Source organism: Haliotis rufescens, unplaced genomic scaffold (genome assembly GCF_023055435.1).
Source record: "Haliotis rufescens isolate VD_foot unplaced genomic scaffold, xgHalRufe1.0.p SCAF_15, whole genome shotgun sequence".
In the NCBI taxonomy this organism is placed as follows: Eukaryota; Metazoa; Mollusca; class Gastropoda; order Lepetellida; family Haliotidae; genus Haliotis; species Haliotis rufescens.
The window spans coordinates 4,482,234-4,499,503 of NW_025963835.1; the positions used below are offsets into that span (position 1 = coordinate 4,482,234).

General features: G+C 39.1%; 2 protein-coding genes across 2 annotated transcripts; both read left to right on the top strand.

Annotated features, from left to right (window-relative positions):
• Nucleotides 1–3,403: 3,403 nt before the first annotated feature.
• On the top strand, nucleotides 3,404–7,289 carry LOC124135032. The gene is made up of 4 exons (XM_048395910.1): nucleotides 3,404–3,959; nucleotides 4,261–4,329; nucleotides 5,922–6,011; nucleotides 6,622–7,289. Exons 1-4 carry the CDS (start codon nucleotides 3,480–3,482, stop codon nucleotides 6,727–6,729), a joined length of 747 nt encoding a protein of 248 aa, XP_048251867.1. The 5' UTR covers nucleotides 3,404–3,479; the 3' UTR covers nucleotides 6,730–7,289.
• A 3,095-nt stretch (nucleotides 7,290–10,384) lies between these two features.
• LOC124134964 lies at nucleotides 10,385–15,235 on the top strand. The gene is made up of 4 exons (XM_046500081.2): nucleotides 10,385–11,847; nucleotides 12,155–12,223; nucleotides 13,844–13,933; nucleotides 14,549–15,235. Exons 1-4 carry the CDS (start codon nucleotides 10,873–10,875, stop codon nucleotides 14,654–14,656), a joined length of 1,242 nt encoding a protein of 413 aa, XP_046356037.2. The 5' UTR covers nucleotides 10,385–10,872; the 3' UTR covers nucleotides 14,657–15,235.
• Nucleotides 15,236–17,270: the final 2,035 nt, after the last annotated feature.

Here is a 17,270-nt window from a genome sequence, read left to right on the forward strand (position 1 = left end):
AAAAACCCACCTTTTCTAAACATGATTCAATGATCCACACGGCTCTGCTTAAACTACGTAAGGCTGAAGTGTGTTTAGCAAGGCTGTAAACGATACAAGGGGTCAGATACTAATTGCTAGGCAATCAACAAGCTATTTAGATTTGAAAAAAACCCTCCGATTTGTAATACTGACTTATTTAACATGTCATGACTTTGCCACAGTTGATGCATATGTTGTACATGTGTAACCGCAGTTTGAAAACACACCTTCACTATGTACATGTGTAAACATATTCGGCTTTCTTAATAAAGGGGGCGGTGGGGTAGCCTAGTGGTTAAAGCGTTTGCTCGTCACGCTGAAGACCCGGGTTTGAATCCGGTAATTGGCAATGGTGTCCCCCGCCGCGATATTGCTGGAATATTGCTAAAAGCGGCGTAACACCATACTCACTCACCCACTCACTTAATACAGCCGATAATAAAATCTTCTAAAAACAATAATGAGAAAAGCGTATGCACTTCCGGTTTAGTGATATCGCCTCCGATTTGGAAAACACATGTCTAATGGAAGACAACTTTAAAACAGAAGTTTAGGCCTCAGTCTACCTTAAAAAGGTAGTTATATGAACTTCCGGTTGATTAATATAACTTCAATTTGGGAGAACATTGATTTAACACAGAAAGTCACATGCCTCTACGTGCATTAACAAGAAAGTTGAATATCAGATGCGTGATTATTTCCAGCTGAAACATTGGTGCTGGCTCTGACAAAATTCCCATTCAAACACAAACATACCGTACACAAACAAGCAGATTAACCTTAGAAATTACCATTCCAGTGACCTTGACCTTTCATGGAGATCACTCAAAAAATTACCAATTCAATGCACCACGCGGGGGAACGGGTGGCCCAGTCGTCGAGGTCGCCGCGAATCGCTGTGCAGAGTTGCGTCCCTTGGGTACGCCAGAAACCTAAGATTGTGGGTTCGAATCTCGGTTCGCCCCGATTATATTTCTAGGTTTGTCAGCACCATACCCGTGCTCGTGGGTTTCACCGAAGTGGTAAACGTCTGACACCTGCATCACTTCGGGCTTTCCTCCCACATTAAGCTGACACGCCGCGATCTACCTGGAATACTGTTAAAAGCAGCGTTAAACTAAACTCACTCACTCACTCAATGCACCACGCTGACGACTATATGCACCATCCTGCTACAGTGAACACTTCTTGTGTTTTAATGAAGATAATAATGTTTTAGTGTGTGAACCTGAGCGTAAACCAAATTGGATGTCTCTGGGAAGATTTCACAATGAAACTATAGCATATGTCTCATTGAAAGTAGGTAAGTTTGAGCTGATACCATAAGATTGTCATCTCTTGTATCTCAAGTATGCAAACTATGTAGCCACTAGAATCTATACTGCTTAGCACTTGACAGAATATGTAGAAAAAGGCATTTTAGTGAAAATGGCAAACATACCTTAAAATGACCTTCATTTGACCGTGATCTTACACATAGGTCAACTCACGACTGAATCTGAGCCCCACTCCCTCTAAGGATGACAGGTACTTTTCTGTAATTGACCTACTCTAAATGCTTCTTGAGATATACTTTTTCTACAGGATAAAACCTGAAGGATGACCTTGATTTTCTACAGGAATGGTCAATGTGTCAAACGTATTCCCCAGGGATATAAAGGACTTACACATGATACGATATCACATGACCACGCGCCACATGGTGTCAAAAACATATTAAGACAAAACCTCAAAGCCTCCCCATTAAAATGGAGCTACATTTGATTAAGTGGCAAAATCATATAACTTTGCGTTTTGACAAAACGTTAAAGTATACCATTAACATGGTTCTGGTTAACTGGCAGTTACTGAATACAACGACATGTAACTTTCAGATATTGAAAGATTTAAGTTATGATATTATTTAATTGTCATATTCAAAAGTGAGTGAGTGAGTGAGTATGGTTTTACGCCGCTTTTAGCAATTTTCCAGCAATATCACGGCGGGGGACACCAGAAATGGGCTTCACACATTGTACCCATGTCGGGAATCGAACCCGGGTCTTTGGCGTGACGAGCGAACGCTTTAACCACTAGGCTACCCGACCGCCCCCATATTCAAAAGAGGGGTCGCTCGACAACATAAAGGTTGCATGACATGTAAAACCAAACTCTCGCACAAAATAATTTGCAGAACTAACAAGATACACGTTCGGGAAGGTCATCAAATCCATAATCCCTTAACTCAACTTAAAACCAACACGGATCAAACAAGACAGTATTGATTAAAGGTGGGCGTGGACGATGATAACCCGTAATGAATATGATAAGCCATAATGCGTCATTTAATTATCTATTTAGTTTGTTTGTTAATTAACACTGACAATGTTTGAAAGTGGTCTCAAGAGTCATTACAAGTTATCAAAGTATTTAGTCTTATGTTGACATTGCTTTTATGGCATACAATTATACAGGCTGACCAAGTTCCCACTACGCACCTGCAAAACCCTTATTGTGACACACATTAACAGGGAATGAGTTTAGTAGTGCAGTGTTAGCTTCTTTGAGTGGCATTTAGAGTGGAACCGTGCAGTGTTAGCGTAAGGGAATGGAAGGGATAAGCTTGGGTGATGGAGCATATCAGCGACTGTGATCGGCAAGACAAGAAGAGTGGTTGCCATTTTGGAAATACGACAGGAGACGTTTATTCTGTGCTCAGAGAGATGAACAAAAAAGTAATTTGGACTGATGTTGTTTTCACCAAACTGTCTGAAAAACAGAAAGGGAACATACTGTACTTGATGAATCTGATGTCAAAGCATTCTCAAAGGTACAATTTGTAAAGCATAGTCTCAAGGTCTCCTCCGAGTTAAAGTACTGGAATATTACAATACGTAGTCTCAAATCAGTCAAATATTTGGAAGCAATAGTATTTTAAACCAGTCAAATAATTGTCAGCCAAAATGTTTGCAAAAGTAAAGCCGTTTACCGATGAGATACCAACTCAACGTGAAGATAAGCTTTCCACCGTGTCGGCTTCAATCTTTAAATATTTGCGTATCATTTCTTGTCTCGGAGGAATCTATCGTCGTGTGAGCCCTGGAGAGAAAATGGCAAAGTGGGACAGACTAAAACTTGTGTATGTCATATTTGTTCAAATACTTTTAATGACAAGCGTTGTCTTCTTCTTCATTGCTACCTACAACTTTGCAACTGACTCTAAACCTGTTGCACGTCTACTGGCGTTCTGTACTGTCATGTTAATAGATTTGTACTTGTCATTTATCTACAGTATCTTTCTGTCAAAAGCATTCCAACTGTTGCATGTTCGTTTTTGCAAGTATGAGGAACGGTACGGATTCAGCGATGAATTCAAGAAGTTGGTGAAGAAGTTGAGAGCAATCCTTATTATCGGCCTTTTATTCACGACAGTATTTGGTCCGCTAGAATACTTCATCGTGCAAAGTTATGCTGTAGTTATGGAAGACTATCCTGTAGTTATGGACGATATATACCCTACCATTTCTTTAATGGAACCTTGGAAATCAGTTGGCCTAGTTATTACGTCCATTGGATACATATTGGTAACAATTCAGTGGCTAACTAGTTTTGTTGCTATACCATTTCTTTCGCTGTTTTTGTGGCAAGAATTTAACCGTGTTGAAACACAATTCCAGGAACTTGCAAACAGTCAGTGTGAAGACACTGAAGCCAGGTTCAACACCTTGGTAATTCATCATGGCCATGTAACTGAAGTACTTGAGGATATCAACAACTATGTGCAACACTTTATTTTCACTTGTGTATTCATGACTTTGCCGTTGGCTTGTGCCATAATATATTCCATTTTATACAAGTCAGTCAATTCTGGAGAAGTGATAGTTTACAGCACAGGTTGTGTGTGGGTCCTTCTTTGTGTAGGCTTGAGACTGCTCGTTGATGCACTGGTCAGTTCAAAGGTAAGAATTTTACTTTTTATGTCTAAAGATATAGAAGATGATTAGGATAACTTGGATAATTGTTTCATTACGTACCAGCTTAATGTGAGAGAAAAACTTAAGCATGAAGTAACATTTTTGACGAAATCCATGAGTATTGGTATGGTTTGGTATGGTACAGTAAAAGTCAATATTACTATGAAATCCTGGACTGGAACCCTCAATCTGAGGATCCTGGTAGGTGTAATGGGTGCAACTCAATAATATACTTGCAATTGGAAGGTGGTAGATGTACAGAATATCGTTACGGTTCTTGTTGCAGGCTCACGGGACTCTACAGTACGTATGGAGGCTTGATAAAGAACGTTTCTCTGGCATAGGGCTACAGAAGGTATCTGTAAAACTACTTTTACACTCATTCATTAAATGAGTTAAATGTTCATCTCCCCTGATGAATGTTTAATTCCAAGTGGCTTATGTGATGACCAATGTGTATCCGTCGTCCATCCGTCGTGTACATGTCAATATGTGTTTTTTCTTATGCCCTTATCATGGTTAAGAAAAACAAAAAGTAAGAAAAACTAAAAGTGATGCATGTTCCGACTAATGTTGGCTCCAATATTTGGAAAATTTGTTTCCCCTACTCAGTAAAGGACAATATGATAATGAATCATCAGTTTTGAAGATTGTGAAAGGTCAATGTAATCATAAAAATAATTGTGAAAAAACAGTTTGAATGTATTCCACATGGTCTATAACCAAGAGATGTACTAACATAAACCTTTAACTTTGGGTCAAAGTCTCAGCGTGGTTTCTTTGGCATATGAGGAAAGATACAACAAACACATAATTAGGTTCCCCCAATTTTTTTAAACGTAAACATGGACAATGTGTCACTGAAGATCAGATTGTTACATTGTGTGAACTGACAGTTTGTTGCCAATGCTATCAAAATATAAAGTGACCATTATATAATATCTTGTTGGAAATTCTCCTTACCTGCTTACCATAATAGGAGACCCGTGAAGATTCCGGGGTAGAATAGGTCTTCACCAACCCATGCTTGCCCATGCTTGCCGTACAAGGTGACTATGCTTGTCGTGAAAGGCGACTAACGGGATCGGGTGGTCAGGCTCGCTGACTTGGTTGATACATGTCATCGATCCCAATTGTATGGTGATATCAATCACTGGATTGTCTGGTCCAGACTCGATTATTTACAGACCGCCGTCATATAGCTGGAATATTGCTGAGTGTGGCGTTAACCAACAAACCAACCAACCAACCAACCAAAATAGGAAGTGACATAATCAGATAGGGAGTACATATTACTTTCTTGGCAGATATAAGCGTGAGGCATACAGGTGTTAAGTTCTCATTGGCATGTGCTTCCAAAGCTTGAGTAATGACAGTAGTTACTTGAAGTGTTTGTATTTCATGTACAATATTTGTTAATGCGACTCAAGGTAGTTCATCTCCATCTGTATAATTAGGCACATGGAAATTTCGAGTAAGAATAAACCTATTTGGTAAGATATTTTACATGTATCAATGTGTTCTTATCTGTTTTCCTATGGAAATTTGATTACATGAAACTAGTGCAAACATATCTTTATAACAGACAGAAAATAATTGCCAATTAACAGGTCGCGTCATTGCTGGATATGACGTCGACACGAAAATAAGACAATCTGGACCACACAATCTAGTGATCGATATTGTGAGCAACAAGTCACCGAGCCCGATCACATGCTCCTTCTGGTCGCCTCTTACGACCAGCATAGGTTGCTGCGGACCCATTGTAACCCGAAGATACAGAGCATATTAAATGGTGATGAACAAATACAATGTTTTTGATAGTTTAACTCTCGCGCTCGGTTTATCGTCACTCGGCAGACATAGGGTATTTATCTCACTTATAGATGAGGCTGTCTCGTGGCAATCTGATCATTAGAATGCATTTAATGTTGTTCTGTTATTTAGATGAACCTGTTTGTGTCAAGATTGACGGGAGACACTATCGGCTTCAACATTCACGGTCTCTTTACCATCACCATGCCAACACTCCTTGGGGTGAGTCATACTATCTATTGCATAAATAGCGAGGTTCAGTAAAGACTGAAGTAAGAAATGACCACATGACAACCACATGACCCGTACCATGTTTGAAACATTGTAAATGTGTGCCTCAAAAACGAGTGGATTTATTTTCAAAGATATGAAACCGAAGTTACCTATCATCAGTATACAAGGCGAATTATTTTTAATTTTTTTTTTTGTTTGTATCGAAATACACCCAACAGAATAATAATATGTAGAAGTATTTCTAGAGTGCCTACTTAGGCCCAGCACAGTTCAAGTTTTGGGATATAATATCGCTGACTTGAGCTATTTTCAACTGGAAATCAAACATACGATAACATCAACCGAGAGGTGTAGGTTCTTTTACCCTTCAGATTAGTAACGATTTTTCATATGTCAGTTATTGTATGCTCTAGTACTATTAGTACAAGTATTAACTAGTATTGGCCTGTTCTTACCCTTCACTTAACGCACCATAATCCAGAAAACTCTGTAGTTTAACACTTGCCTGTGTTCATAGACTCTTAAAACTTAGATTGCATATTTACAATTCAATATTGGATACACAATACTTAAAAACACTAATATCATCCATTTTCAGATTGTCGGAACACTGGTCACCTACATAATTGTGGTTGTACAGTTCAAGCCAACAGAGCCAACGTGTCAGTGTGGCGTGTTTAGGAATGTCACACAGAGTGATATGTGATTTTGAACACGATGTGTAACAAAATGTGTAGATGTGTAAGCTTCTATAATCACTACCTTCAGTGTGTCATCCTTACTTTCTTGTCATACCTAGCCTCTTACCTTCTTGAGAGGGAATGCTAAGGAGGTGCATCAATAGCATTGTAGGGATGTCACCACCCAGTGAATTACGTGACGAAAGACACTCGTCTCGGCATATGATGAATACATACTTGTATCTCGTTATAAAGCTGGCAGCCAACTTTGACAAGAAATGTAAAGAATAAACATGTGATTCATGTTTGATTTTCATAATACTAGTATTCTCAATATTCTATGAGTAAACTAAGGTAATATCTTAATATGTTTCCCATTGCATGACTGATTTTGAATTTGTGATTGACAGTGAGATAAGTGGAATAAATTGGTAAAATGCTTGGAACTAAGGTATTGATTCTATTCCGACTCTTCTTGTTCCAGAATGAAAACTCTTGAGCTGTGTATTCGCCAACCATTCTGATCACTTACATAAAATTTGATTTCATGTGCACATTGCATTCGTTTCAACAACTGCATCATGAATAAATGAACCGCTTAAAGAGTTGTTGATTGTGTCGTGCTTGCATCATCATAGTTGACTAAAGTGGTGGCCAAGTCGTCGAAGTCGCCGAAATTCACTGTGCAGACTTGGATGACGAGATCCTTTGATCGTGGGTTCGGGTCTCGATCTTCCCCCGATTATGTTTCTTGGTTTGTCAGCACCATTCCTGTGCTCGTGGCTTTCACCAAAGTAATAATCGTCTGAAACCTGCATCACTTCGGGCTTTACTCCCATTATTAGCGGATATGATATAACTGGAATACTGTTCAAAGCGGTATTAAACTCAACTAGCTCACTCACTTCACTTCAATTGAAGTGGTTTTATGTGTAATGTCCATCTAGCAGCGTGTAAAATCACGGAAATATGAGTGCCATTTTTAAATCATCTATTGTGTATATTTCTTTTATTATTTGGCTCGTTTTTTGACGGTGTATAATGTAAACTATAATTCCTCATTTGCTGACAAAACTGCGTATTACAATTTCCAATCGTAATAGTAACTCTGCACTAGTCGGGAATGAGGTCATAATAGATGTATCGCAATGACGTCAGTATCAAGGGATTCGTGTAGAAGGTTGTCACAATGTCTGCAAACATTTTTAATTAATTCGATGTTGAATGTATTTGCTACCAATCATCATCTAATCCTACAATTTGCTTCTGATAAAACATCAGTGACTCTCTATGGGGTAAACAGGTCTTAGCACCTAAATATACTACCGACAGAAATAAGGGAACTGATGAAATGGCAGTGAATGTGTAATGACGATACTTGTGTGTCAAAGTAATTTCGGGTGTGTGTAGATCAATATCTGTCCTGTCCACCATGTTTGGCGATACATGCACGACACCTTGATGGCATACTGTTGATTAATTAGCGTATGGTTGCCCTTGGTATTGCCTGCAATTCCGCCTGAAGAGTTACTCCAAGCTGGGTCACGTTGGCGGGTGCTCGGTCTGTGATTCTCTGCTTGGTCTCAGGGCGCCTTTTTCAAGTCTGCTGCATAATTTCAGGCGGGCTGCATAGAGCAGGTTGTTTGCGGTAGATGTTGAAATTAGCCTTCCTGTTATTGTCGGGAATGCTCTATTGGTAACAGGAGCAGATGTGAATCTATTGCGTAGTGCAATTAATGATGTGAGACGGTCTTCTCCGGTTTACGTTTGGCCTGCCACATCCAGGTCTGATTGCAACCGCATCCATTTTGACGGTACTTGTCCCATAGTCGAGAAATTACACTATTTGATTTGGCAAACATTCGGGCAATTTGGGATATTGACGCCCCTACTCCATCATATCCACAATTCGCCATTTGGTCTCTTCATCGAGATACTGTTAGTTCCCTTGTTTTGTCGGTAGTATATGTATATTTTTTGTTCGTTTTTGATTCACTTTTCCAGTTGAAAACATGGATGTTTGCTCTGACAAACACCGACGATTGGTTCCGTACACAAAGGAGCTTAGAAATGACAATTCAAGTGACCTTGTCAGTTTACTCAATTACCAAATGGCATCTCTCTACTACAGTAAACACTTCCTGAGTTATCTCAAACATAACACATTTGTGTATTTGACCTTGAGAATGAATCTGACCGTCAATATTTGAGACCAGCATTTCAAGCACATTCTTCAGGCCTATCCAGCATGTAAACTAAATATGTCCCTTTGTGGAGTTCACAATAGCAACGACAATGAAGCATGATTCTCATTGCAAATAGGTAACAGTTACCTACCATTGTTGCCACTGATAAGTTGTCCCACATAAGTATGCAATCAATATAACCTCCATACTGCATTAAATTTATAAAATCAAAATATCTTCAGACGATGTTATGAAAAATCGCAAACTATATGTCTGACGTTCCCTGTTATCTTGACCTTACACATTGCTTGACCCATGACCTGGTCTGGGGGACACGGTCGGCCCAGTCGTCTAAGGCTCCGCGATTCGCTGTGCAGAGTTGCGTCCCTTGGGCACGCCAGAAACCTATGATTGTGGGTTCGAATCCCGGTTCGCCCAGATTATGTTTCTAGGTTTGTCAGCACCATACCCGTGCTCGTTGGTTTCACCGAAGTGGTAAACGTCTAAGACCTTCGGGCTTTCCTCCCACATTAAGCTGACACGCCGTGATATAACTGGAATACTGTTAAAAGCGGCGTTAAACCCAACTCACTCACTCACTCACGACCTGGTCTGGGCCCGAACCCAACGATTGCCATATACTAAATACTTTATCCACGGAGATGGCCTTCTTTTAAAGAATGTGTCAATGTGTCAAAATATATAAAAAACGTCAACGCCAGAGCATAATCAGGCTCGATTATCTATCTAAAAGATTGCATTGGGCGTAAAGGGCAAAATAGTGCTGAAAATTGCATAAATGGATCTCTGAAAATCAGCGATAACACCATGTGTACATGAAGAGGGTAAGCATGTCCTTCCCTACTCGTAGAATCCGCCACTTACAACAATTTCCCTGCAGGGTCATAGAGGAGACGAACATGACATGAAATTACAGGGGTGTCCAAGTGCCGCAGCACTGGCGGAAGAGAAATGTAGGCAAAACGTTAAAGCATCCTGTTACTGAATACCAACATAATACAAAAACATCTAACTTGGCAAATGATGAAAGTTTGAGTTGATGATAGAACGACTTAATTAGCATATTAAATAGAGGAGTCGCTCGACAACGTGTATGCTGAATTAAATGTAAAACCAAACTCTCGCACGAAGTACTTCGCAGAACTAACAAGATACACGTTTGGGAATGTCCTCAATTCCATGATCGACAGAACCAGCACGGGCTAAACAATACAGTAGTGATTAAAAGTGGACGTGGACGTGGACGACAATATCCCGTAATGCATCAGATGATTGAACGTGGCACAACGTTTCTATTATGGATGAGTGTATTGGTGTCACTGCGTCACATTTATTGTGCGATCGAATACCAATAAGACACACAGGGGGATCCTTCCGCCAATATTAGGAGAAACATTAACAGGAAAATGGTTTGGAGTTTTGTTACCAGAGGAAAATCCCCTCAAACACTGGACAGAAAAGAGTAGTGCACTGTTAGTGTCAGCACATATTTTAGAGAGAAGCAGTTTGCACTGGAATATACATTTGGTTTGTGCGCCTTGTGGAATGAAACAGATCAACGACTGTGATCAGCAAGACAGGAAGCATTGTGGTTGCCATTTTTGAAATACTACAGGAATCGTTTATTCTATGTCCGGAGATATGAACAATGAAAAAGTAATTTGAACTGATTATGTTTTCACCAACTGGAAGTGTCTGAAAAACGAAATTTCTTCTACATTCTACACAGCCGGGAATTATTGAACAAATTTATATCCTTCTAATTGGGAGAATTGAGCACTGGAACACATTACAAACGTGAAGTGGTTCCCTGCATTGGTAATCATCATCGCTTATGCTATGATTTGACATGATATGATTGGTGTGAAGCTCATTCTTGAGGTCTCCTCGCAGTGATAGTGACGTTGCTGGAATATTGCTTCAAACAGTGTATTTATTATTTATAACTAACTGTCAGCCAAAATGTTTAGAAAGGTAAAGCCATCTACAGGTGAGATTTCATCTCAACGTCCAGACGAGCTGTCCACAGTTTCAGCCTCATTCTTTAAATATTTACGTATCATTTCTTGTCTCGGAGGAATCTATCGTCGTGTGAGCCCTGGGGAGAAAATGACATGGTGCGACAGACTTAAACTTGTGTACGTCATATTTGTTCAAATAGTTTTTATGACAAACGTTATCTTCTTCCTCATTGTTACTTACAACTATACTATAGACTCTAAACCAGTTGCACGTCTTCTGTCGTTCTGTGCTGTAATGTTAATAGATTTGTACTTGTCTTTCGTCTACAGTATCTTTCTGTCAAAAACATTCCAACTGTTGCATGTTCGTTTTTGTAAGTATGAGGAACGGTACGGATTCAGTGTTGGATTCAAGAAGTGGGTGAAGAAGTTGAGGGCAATCCTTATTGTCGACGTTTTATTCACGACAGTATTTGGTCAACTAAAATACTCCATGGTGCAAAACTATCCTGTAGTTATGAACGATATATACCCTACCATTTCTTTTATGGAACCTTGGAAATCTGTTGGCTTAGTTATAACGTCCATTGGATACATATTAGTAGAAATTCTGTGGCTAACCAATTATGTTGCTATACCATTCCTTTCGCTGTTTTTGTGGCAAGAGTTTAACCGTGTTGAAACACAATTCCAGGAACTTGCAAACAGTCAGTGTGAAGACACTGAAGCGTGGTTCAATACCTTGGTAATTCATCATGGCCATGTAACTGAAGTGCTTGAGGATATCAACAACTATGTGCAACACTTTATTTTCACTACTGTATTCATGACTTTGCCTGTGACTTGTGCCATAATACATTCCATTTTATCCAAGTCAGTCAATTCTGAAGAAGTGATAGTTTATAGCACAGGGTGTGTTTGGGCCCTTCTGTGTGTAGGCTTGAGACTGCTCGTTGATGCACTGGTCAGTTCAAAGGTAAGAATGTTACTTTTTATGTCTAAAGATATAGAAGATGATTAGGATAACTTTGATAATTGTTTCATTACGTACCAGCTTAATGTGAGCGAAAAAACTTAAGCAATGAAGTAACATTTTTGACGAAATCCATGAGTATTGGTATGGTTTGGTATGGTACAGTAAAAGTCAATATTACTATGAAATCCTGATTGGAACCCTCAATCAGAGAATCCTGGTAGGTCTAATTGGTGCAACTCTATACTATACTATACTTGCAATTGGAAGGTGGTAGATGTACAGAATATCGTTACGGTTCTTGTTGCAGGCTCACGGGACTCTACAGTACGTATGGAGGCTTGATAAAGAACGTTTCTCTGGCATAGGGCTACAGAAGGTATATGTGAAACTACTTTTACACTCAAACATTAAATGAGTTATATGTTCATCTCCCCTGATAAATGTTTAAATCCAAGTGGCTTATGTGATGACCAATGTGTATCCGTCGTCCATCATCGTGTACATGTCCATATGTGTTCTTCCCGTTTCCAATCATTTACAAAAAACAAAGGTGTTCCCATCCTTGTTATCAAATTGAAGAAATAATACGCCATTAACACGGTTAAGAACAAATTTCTTTTAACAACAAGGTGATGCATGTGGTAAATTTGTTTCCATTTCTCAGAAAAGGAAAAAAATGATCATATTCTTTTTTATCACATCCAAAAATCTAAAGATTGTAGATCATCATGAATCATCAGTTTTGAAGATTGTGAAAGGTCAATGTAATCATCAAAATAATTGTGAAAAACCAATTTGAATGTATTCCACATGGTCCATAAGCAAGAGATGTACTAACATAAACCTTTAACTTTGGGTCAGAGCTTCAGCGTGGTTTCTTTGGCATATGAGGACAGAAACAACAAACACATAATTAGGTTCCTTCTTTTCCCTTGGGGCAACTTCCCCAAATTTGTTGAAACGTAAACGTGGACAATGTGTCATTGAAGATCAGATTGTTACATTGTGTGAACTGACAGTTTGTTGCCAATGCTATCGAAATATAAAGTGACCATTAGAACTTGACATAAGAGCATTATAAATTGATCTTTGCCAAATTTGGAGGAAGGGTAATATCTTGTTGGAAATCCTGCTTACCTCCTTACCATGCCTCTTCCAAAATAGGAAGTGACATAATCAGATAGGGAGTGCACATTACTTTCTAGGCAGATATAAGCATGAGGCATACAGGTGTTGAGGTCTCATGCAGCGGGCATGTGCTTCCAAGTTTGAGTAATCTGGTGTGATGCACGTTTTTGAAAATTCAGTGATGGAGCTGCTTCTGTGATTAGTCCATGACGTAACCATAGTTGGAACTTGATAAGTTGGCAACAGGTTTATCTTTTAATCATGACAGTAGTTACTTGGAGTGTTTGTTTTTCATGTACAATATTTGTTAATGCGACTCAAGGTAATTGATTTCCATGTATATAATTAGGTACATGGCACATTTCGAGTAAGAATAAACCTATTTGATATTTTACATGTATAAATTTGTTCTTTTCTGTTTTCCTATGGAAATTTGATTACAAGAAACTAGTGCAAACACATATCCTTATAACAGAGGGAAAAGAATTGCCAATTAACAGGTCGCGTCATTGCTGGATATGACCCCGCACTCGGCAATATTCCAGCTATATGACGTCGACACGCAAATAAGACAATCTAGACCACACAATCTAGTGATCGATATTGTAAGCAACAAGTCACCGAGCCCGATCACATGCTCCTTCTGGTCGCCTCTTACGACCAGCATAGATTGCTGCGGACCCATTGTAACCCGAAGATACAGAGCATATTAAATGGTGATGAACAAATACAATGTTTTTGATAGTTTAACTCTCGCGCTCGGTTTATCGTCACTCGGCAGACATAGGGTATTTATCTCACTTATAGATGAGGCTGTCTCGTGACAATCTGATCATTAGAATGCATTTAATGTTGTTCTGTTATTTAGATGAACCTGTTTGTGTCAAGATTGACGGGAGACACTATCGGCTACAACATTCACGGCCTCTTTACCATCACCATGCCAACACTCCTTGGGGTGAGTCATACTATCTATTGCATGACGTGAAAATAATGAGGTTCAATAAAGACTGAAGTAAGAAATGACCACATGACAACCTCATGACCCGTACCATGTTTGAAACATTGTAAATGTGTGCCTCAAAAACGAGTGGATTTATTTTCAAAGATATGAGACCGAAGTTACCTATCATCAGTATATAAGGCGAATTATTTTTATTTTATTTTTGTTTTTATCGAAATACACCCAACAAAATAAAAAGACGTAGAAGTATTTTAAGGGTGCCTACTAAGGCCCAGCACAGTTCAAGTTTTGGGATATAATATCGCTGACTTGAGCTATTTTCAACTGGAAATCAAACATACGATAACATCAACCGAGAGGCGTAAGTTCTTTTACCCCTCAGATTAGTAACGATTTTTAATATGTCATTTATTGTATGCTCTAGTACTATTAGTACAAGTATTAACTAGTATTGGCCTGTTCTTACCCTTCACTTAACGCACCACAATCCAGAAAACTCTGTAGTTTAACACTTGTCTGTGTTCATAGACTCTTAAAACTTAGATTGCATATTTACAATTCAATATTGGATACACAATACTTAAAAACACTAATATCATCCATTTTCAGATTGTCGGAACACTGGTCACCTACATAATTGTGGTTGTACAGTTCAAGCCAACAGAGCCAACGTGTCAGTGTGGCGTGTTTAGGAATGTCACACATAGTGATATGTGATTTTGAACACGATGTGTAACAAAATGTGTAGATGTGTAAGCTTCTATAATCACTACCTTCAGTGTGTCATCCTTACTTTCTTGTCATACCTAGCCTCTTACCTTCTTGAGAGGGAATGCTAAGGAGGTGCATCAATAGCATTGTAGGGATGTCACCACCCAGTGAATTACGTGACGAAAGACACTCGTCTCGGCATATGATGAATACATACTTGTATCTCGTTATAAAGCTGGCAGCCAACTTTGACAAGAAATGTAAAGAATAAACATGTGATTCATGTTTGATTTTCATAATACTAGTATTCTCAATATTCTATGAGTAAACAAAGGTATTATCTAAATTTGTTTCCTATTGCATGACTGATTTTGAATTTGTGATTGACAGTGAGATAAGTGGAATAAATTGGTAAAATGCTTGGAACTAAGGTATTGATTCTATTCCGACTCTTCTTGTTCCAGAATGAAAACTCTTGAGCTGTGTATTCGCCAACCATTCTGATCACTTACATAAAATTTGATTTCATGTGCACATATGGCATTCGTTTCAACAACTGCATCATGAATAAATGAACCGCTTAAAGTGTTGTTGATTGTTTTGTGCTTGAATCATTATAGTTGACTAAAGTGGTGGCCCAGTCCTCGAAGTCACCGAAATTCACTGTGCAGTCTTGGATGACGAGATCCTTTGATCGTGGGTTCGGGTCTCGATCTTCCCCCGATTATGTTTCTTGGTTTGTCAGCACCATTCCCGTGCTCGTGGCTTTCACCAAAGTAATAATCGTCTGAAACCTGCATCACTTCGGGCTTTACTCCTAACTTAGCGGCCAGATATAACTGGAATACTGTTCAAAGCGGTATTAAACTCAACTAGCTCACTCACTTCACATCAATTGAAGTGGTTTTATGTGTAATGTCCATCTAGCACCGTGCAAAATCCAGGAAATATAAGTACCATTTTTAAATCATCTATTGTGTATATTTCTTTTATTATTTGGCTCGTTTTTTGACGGTGTATAATGTAAGCTATAATTCCTCATTTGCTGACAAAACTGCGTATTTCAATTTCCAATCGTAATAGTAACTCTGCACTAGTCGGAAATGAGGTCATCATAGATGTATCGCAATGACGTCAGTATCAAGGGATTCGTGTAGAAGGTTGTCACAATGTCTGCAAACATTTTTAATTAATTCGATGTTGAATGTATTTGCTATCAATCATCATCTAATCCTACAATTTGCTTCTGATAAAACACCAGTGACACTCTGCTATGGTAAACAGACCTTAGCACCTAAATATACTACCGACAGAAATAAGGGAACTGATGAAATGGCAGTGAATGTGTAATGACGATACTTGTGTGTCAAAGTAATTTCGGGTGTGTGTAGATCAATATCTGTCCTTTCCACCATGTTTGGCGATACATGCACCACTCCTTGATGGCATACTATTGATTAATTTGCGTGTGGTTGCCCTTGGTATTGCCTGCCATTCCGCCTGAAGAGTTACTCCAAGCTGGGTCACGTTGGCGGGTGCTCGGTCTGTGATTCTCTGCTGGGTCTCAGGGCGCTTTTTAAAGTCTGCTGCATAATTTCAGGCGGGCTGCATAGAGCAGGTTGTTTGCGGCAGATGTTGAAATTAGCCTTCCTGTTATTGTCGGGAATGCTCTATTGATAACAGGAGCAGATGTGAATCTAATGCGTGGTGCAATTAATGATGTGAGACGGTCTTCTCCGGTTTACGTTTGGCCTGCCACATCCAGGTCTGATTGCAACCGCATCCATTTTGACGGTACTTGTCCCACAGTCGAGAAATTACACTATTTGATTTGGCAAACATTCGGGCAATTTGGGATATTGACGCCCCTACTCCATCATATCCACAATTCGCCATTTGGTCTCTTCATCGAGATACTGTTAGTTCCCTTTTTTTGTCGGTAGTATATGTATTTTTGTTGAAAGCGGTGATATTGTTGAATTCGTGACATCTTTCTCCGTCAACGTTTGCCTGTTCCAAACTCAGTTATTTACAGCCTGCTGTCATATAGCTTGACTATTGCTAAATGAGGGAAAACACAAACACACATCCTTTTTTGATTCACAAGGTTGAATTTTTCCAGTTGAAAACATGGATGTTTGCTCTTGCAAACACAGACGATTGGTTCCGTACACAAAGGAGCTTAGAAGTGACCTTGTCAGTTTACTCAATTACCAAATGGAATCTCTCTACTACAGTAAACACTCCCTGAGTTATCACAAACATAACACATTTGTGTATTTGACCTTGAAATTGAATCTGACCTTCAATATTTGAGACCAGCATTTCAAGCACATTCCTCAGGCCTATCAAGCATGTAAACTAAATATGTCCCTTTGTGGAGTTCACCATAACAACGACAATGAAGCATGTTTCTCATTGCAAGAAGGTAACAGTTACCTACCATTGTTGCCACCAATATGTTGTCCTACATAAGTATGCAAACAATATAACCTCCATACTGCATTAAATTTACAAAATCAAAATATCTTCAGAAGATGTTAAGAAGAATCGCAAACTGTATGTCTGACGTTCCCTGTTATCTTGACCTTACACATTGCTTGACCCATGACCTGGTCTG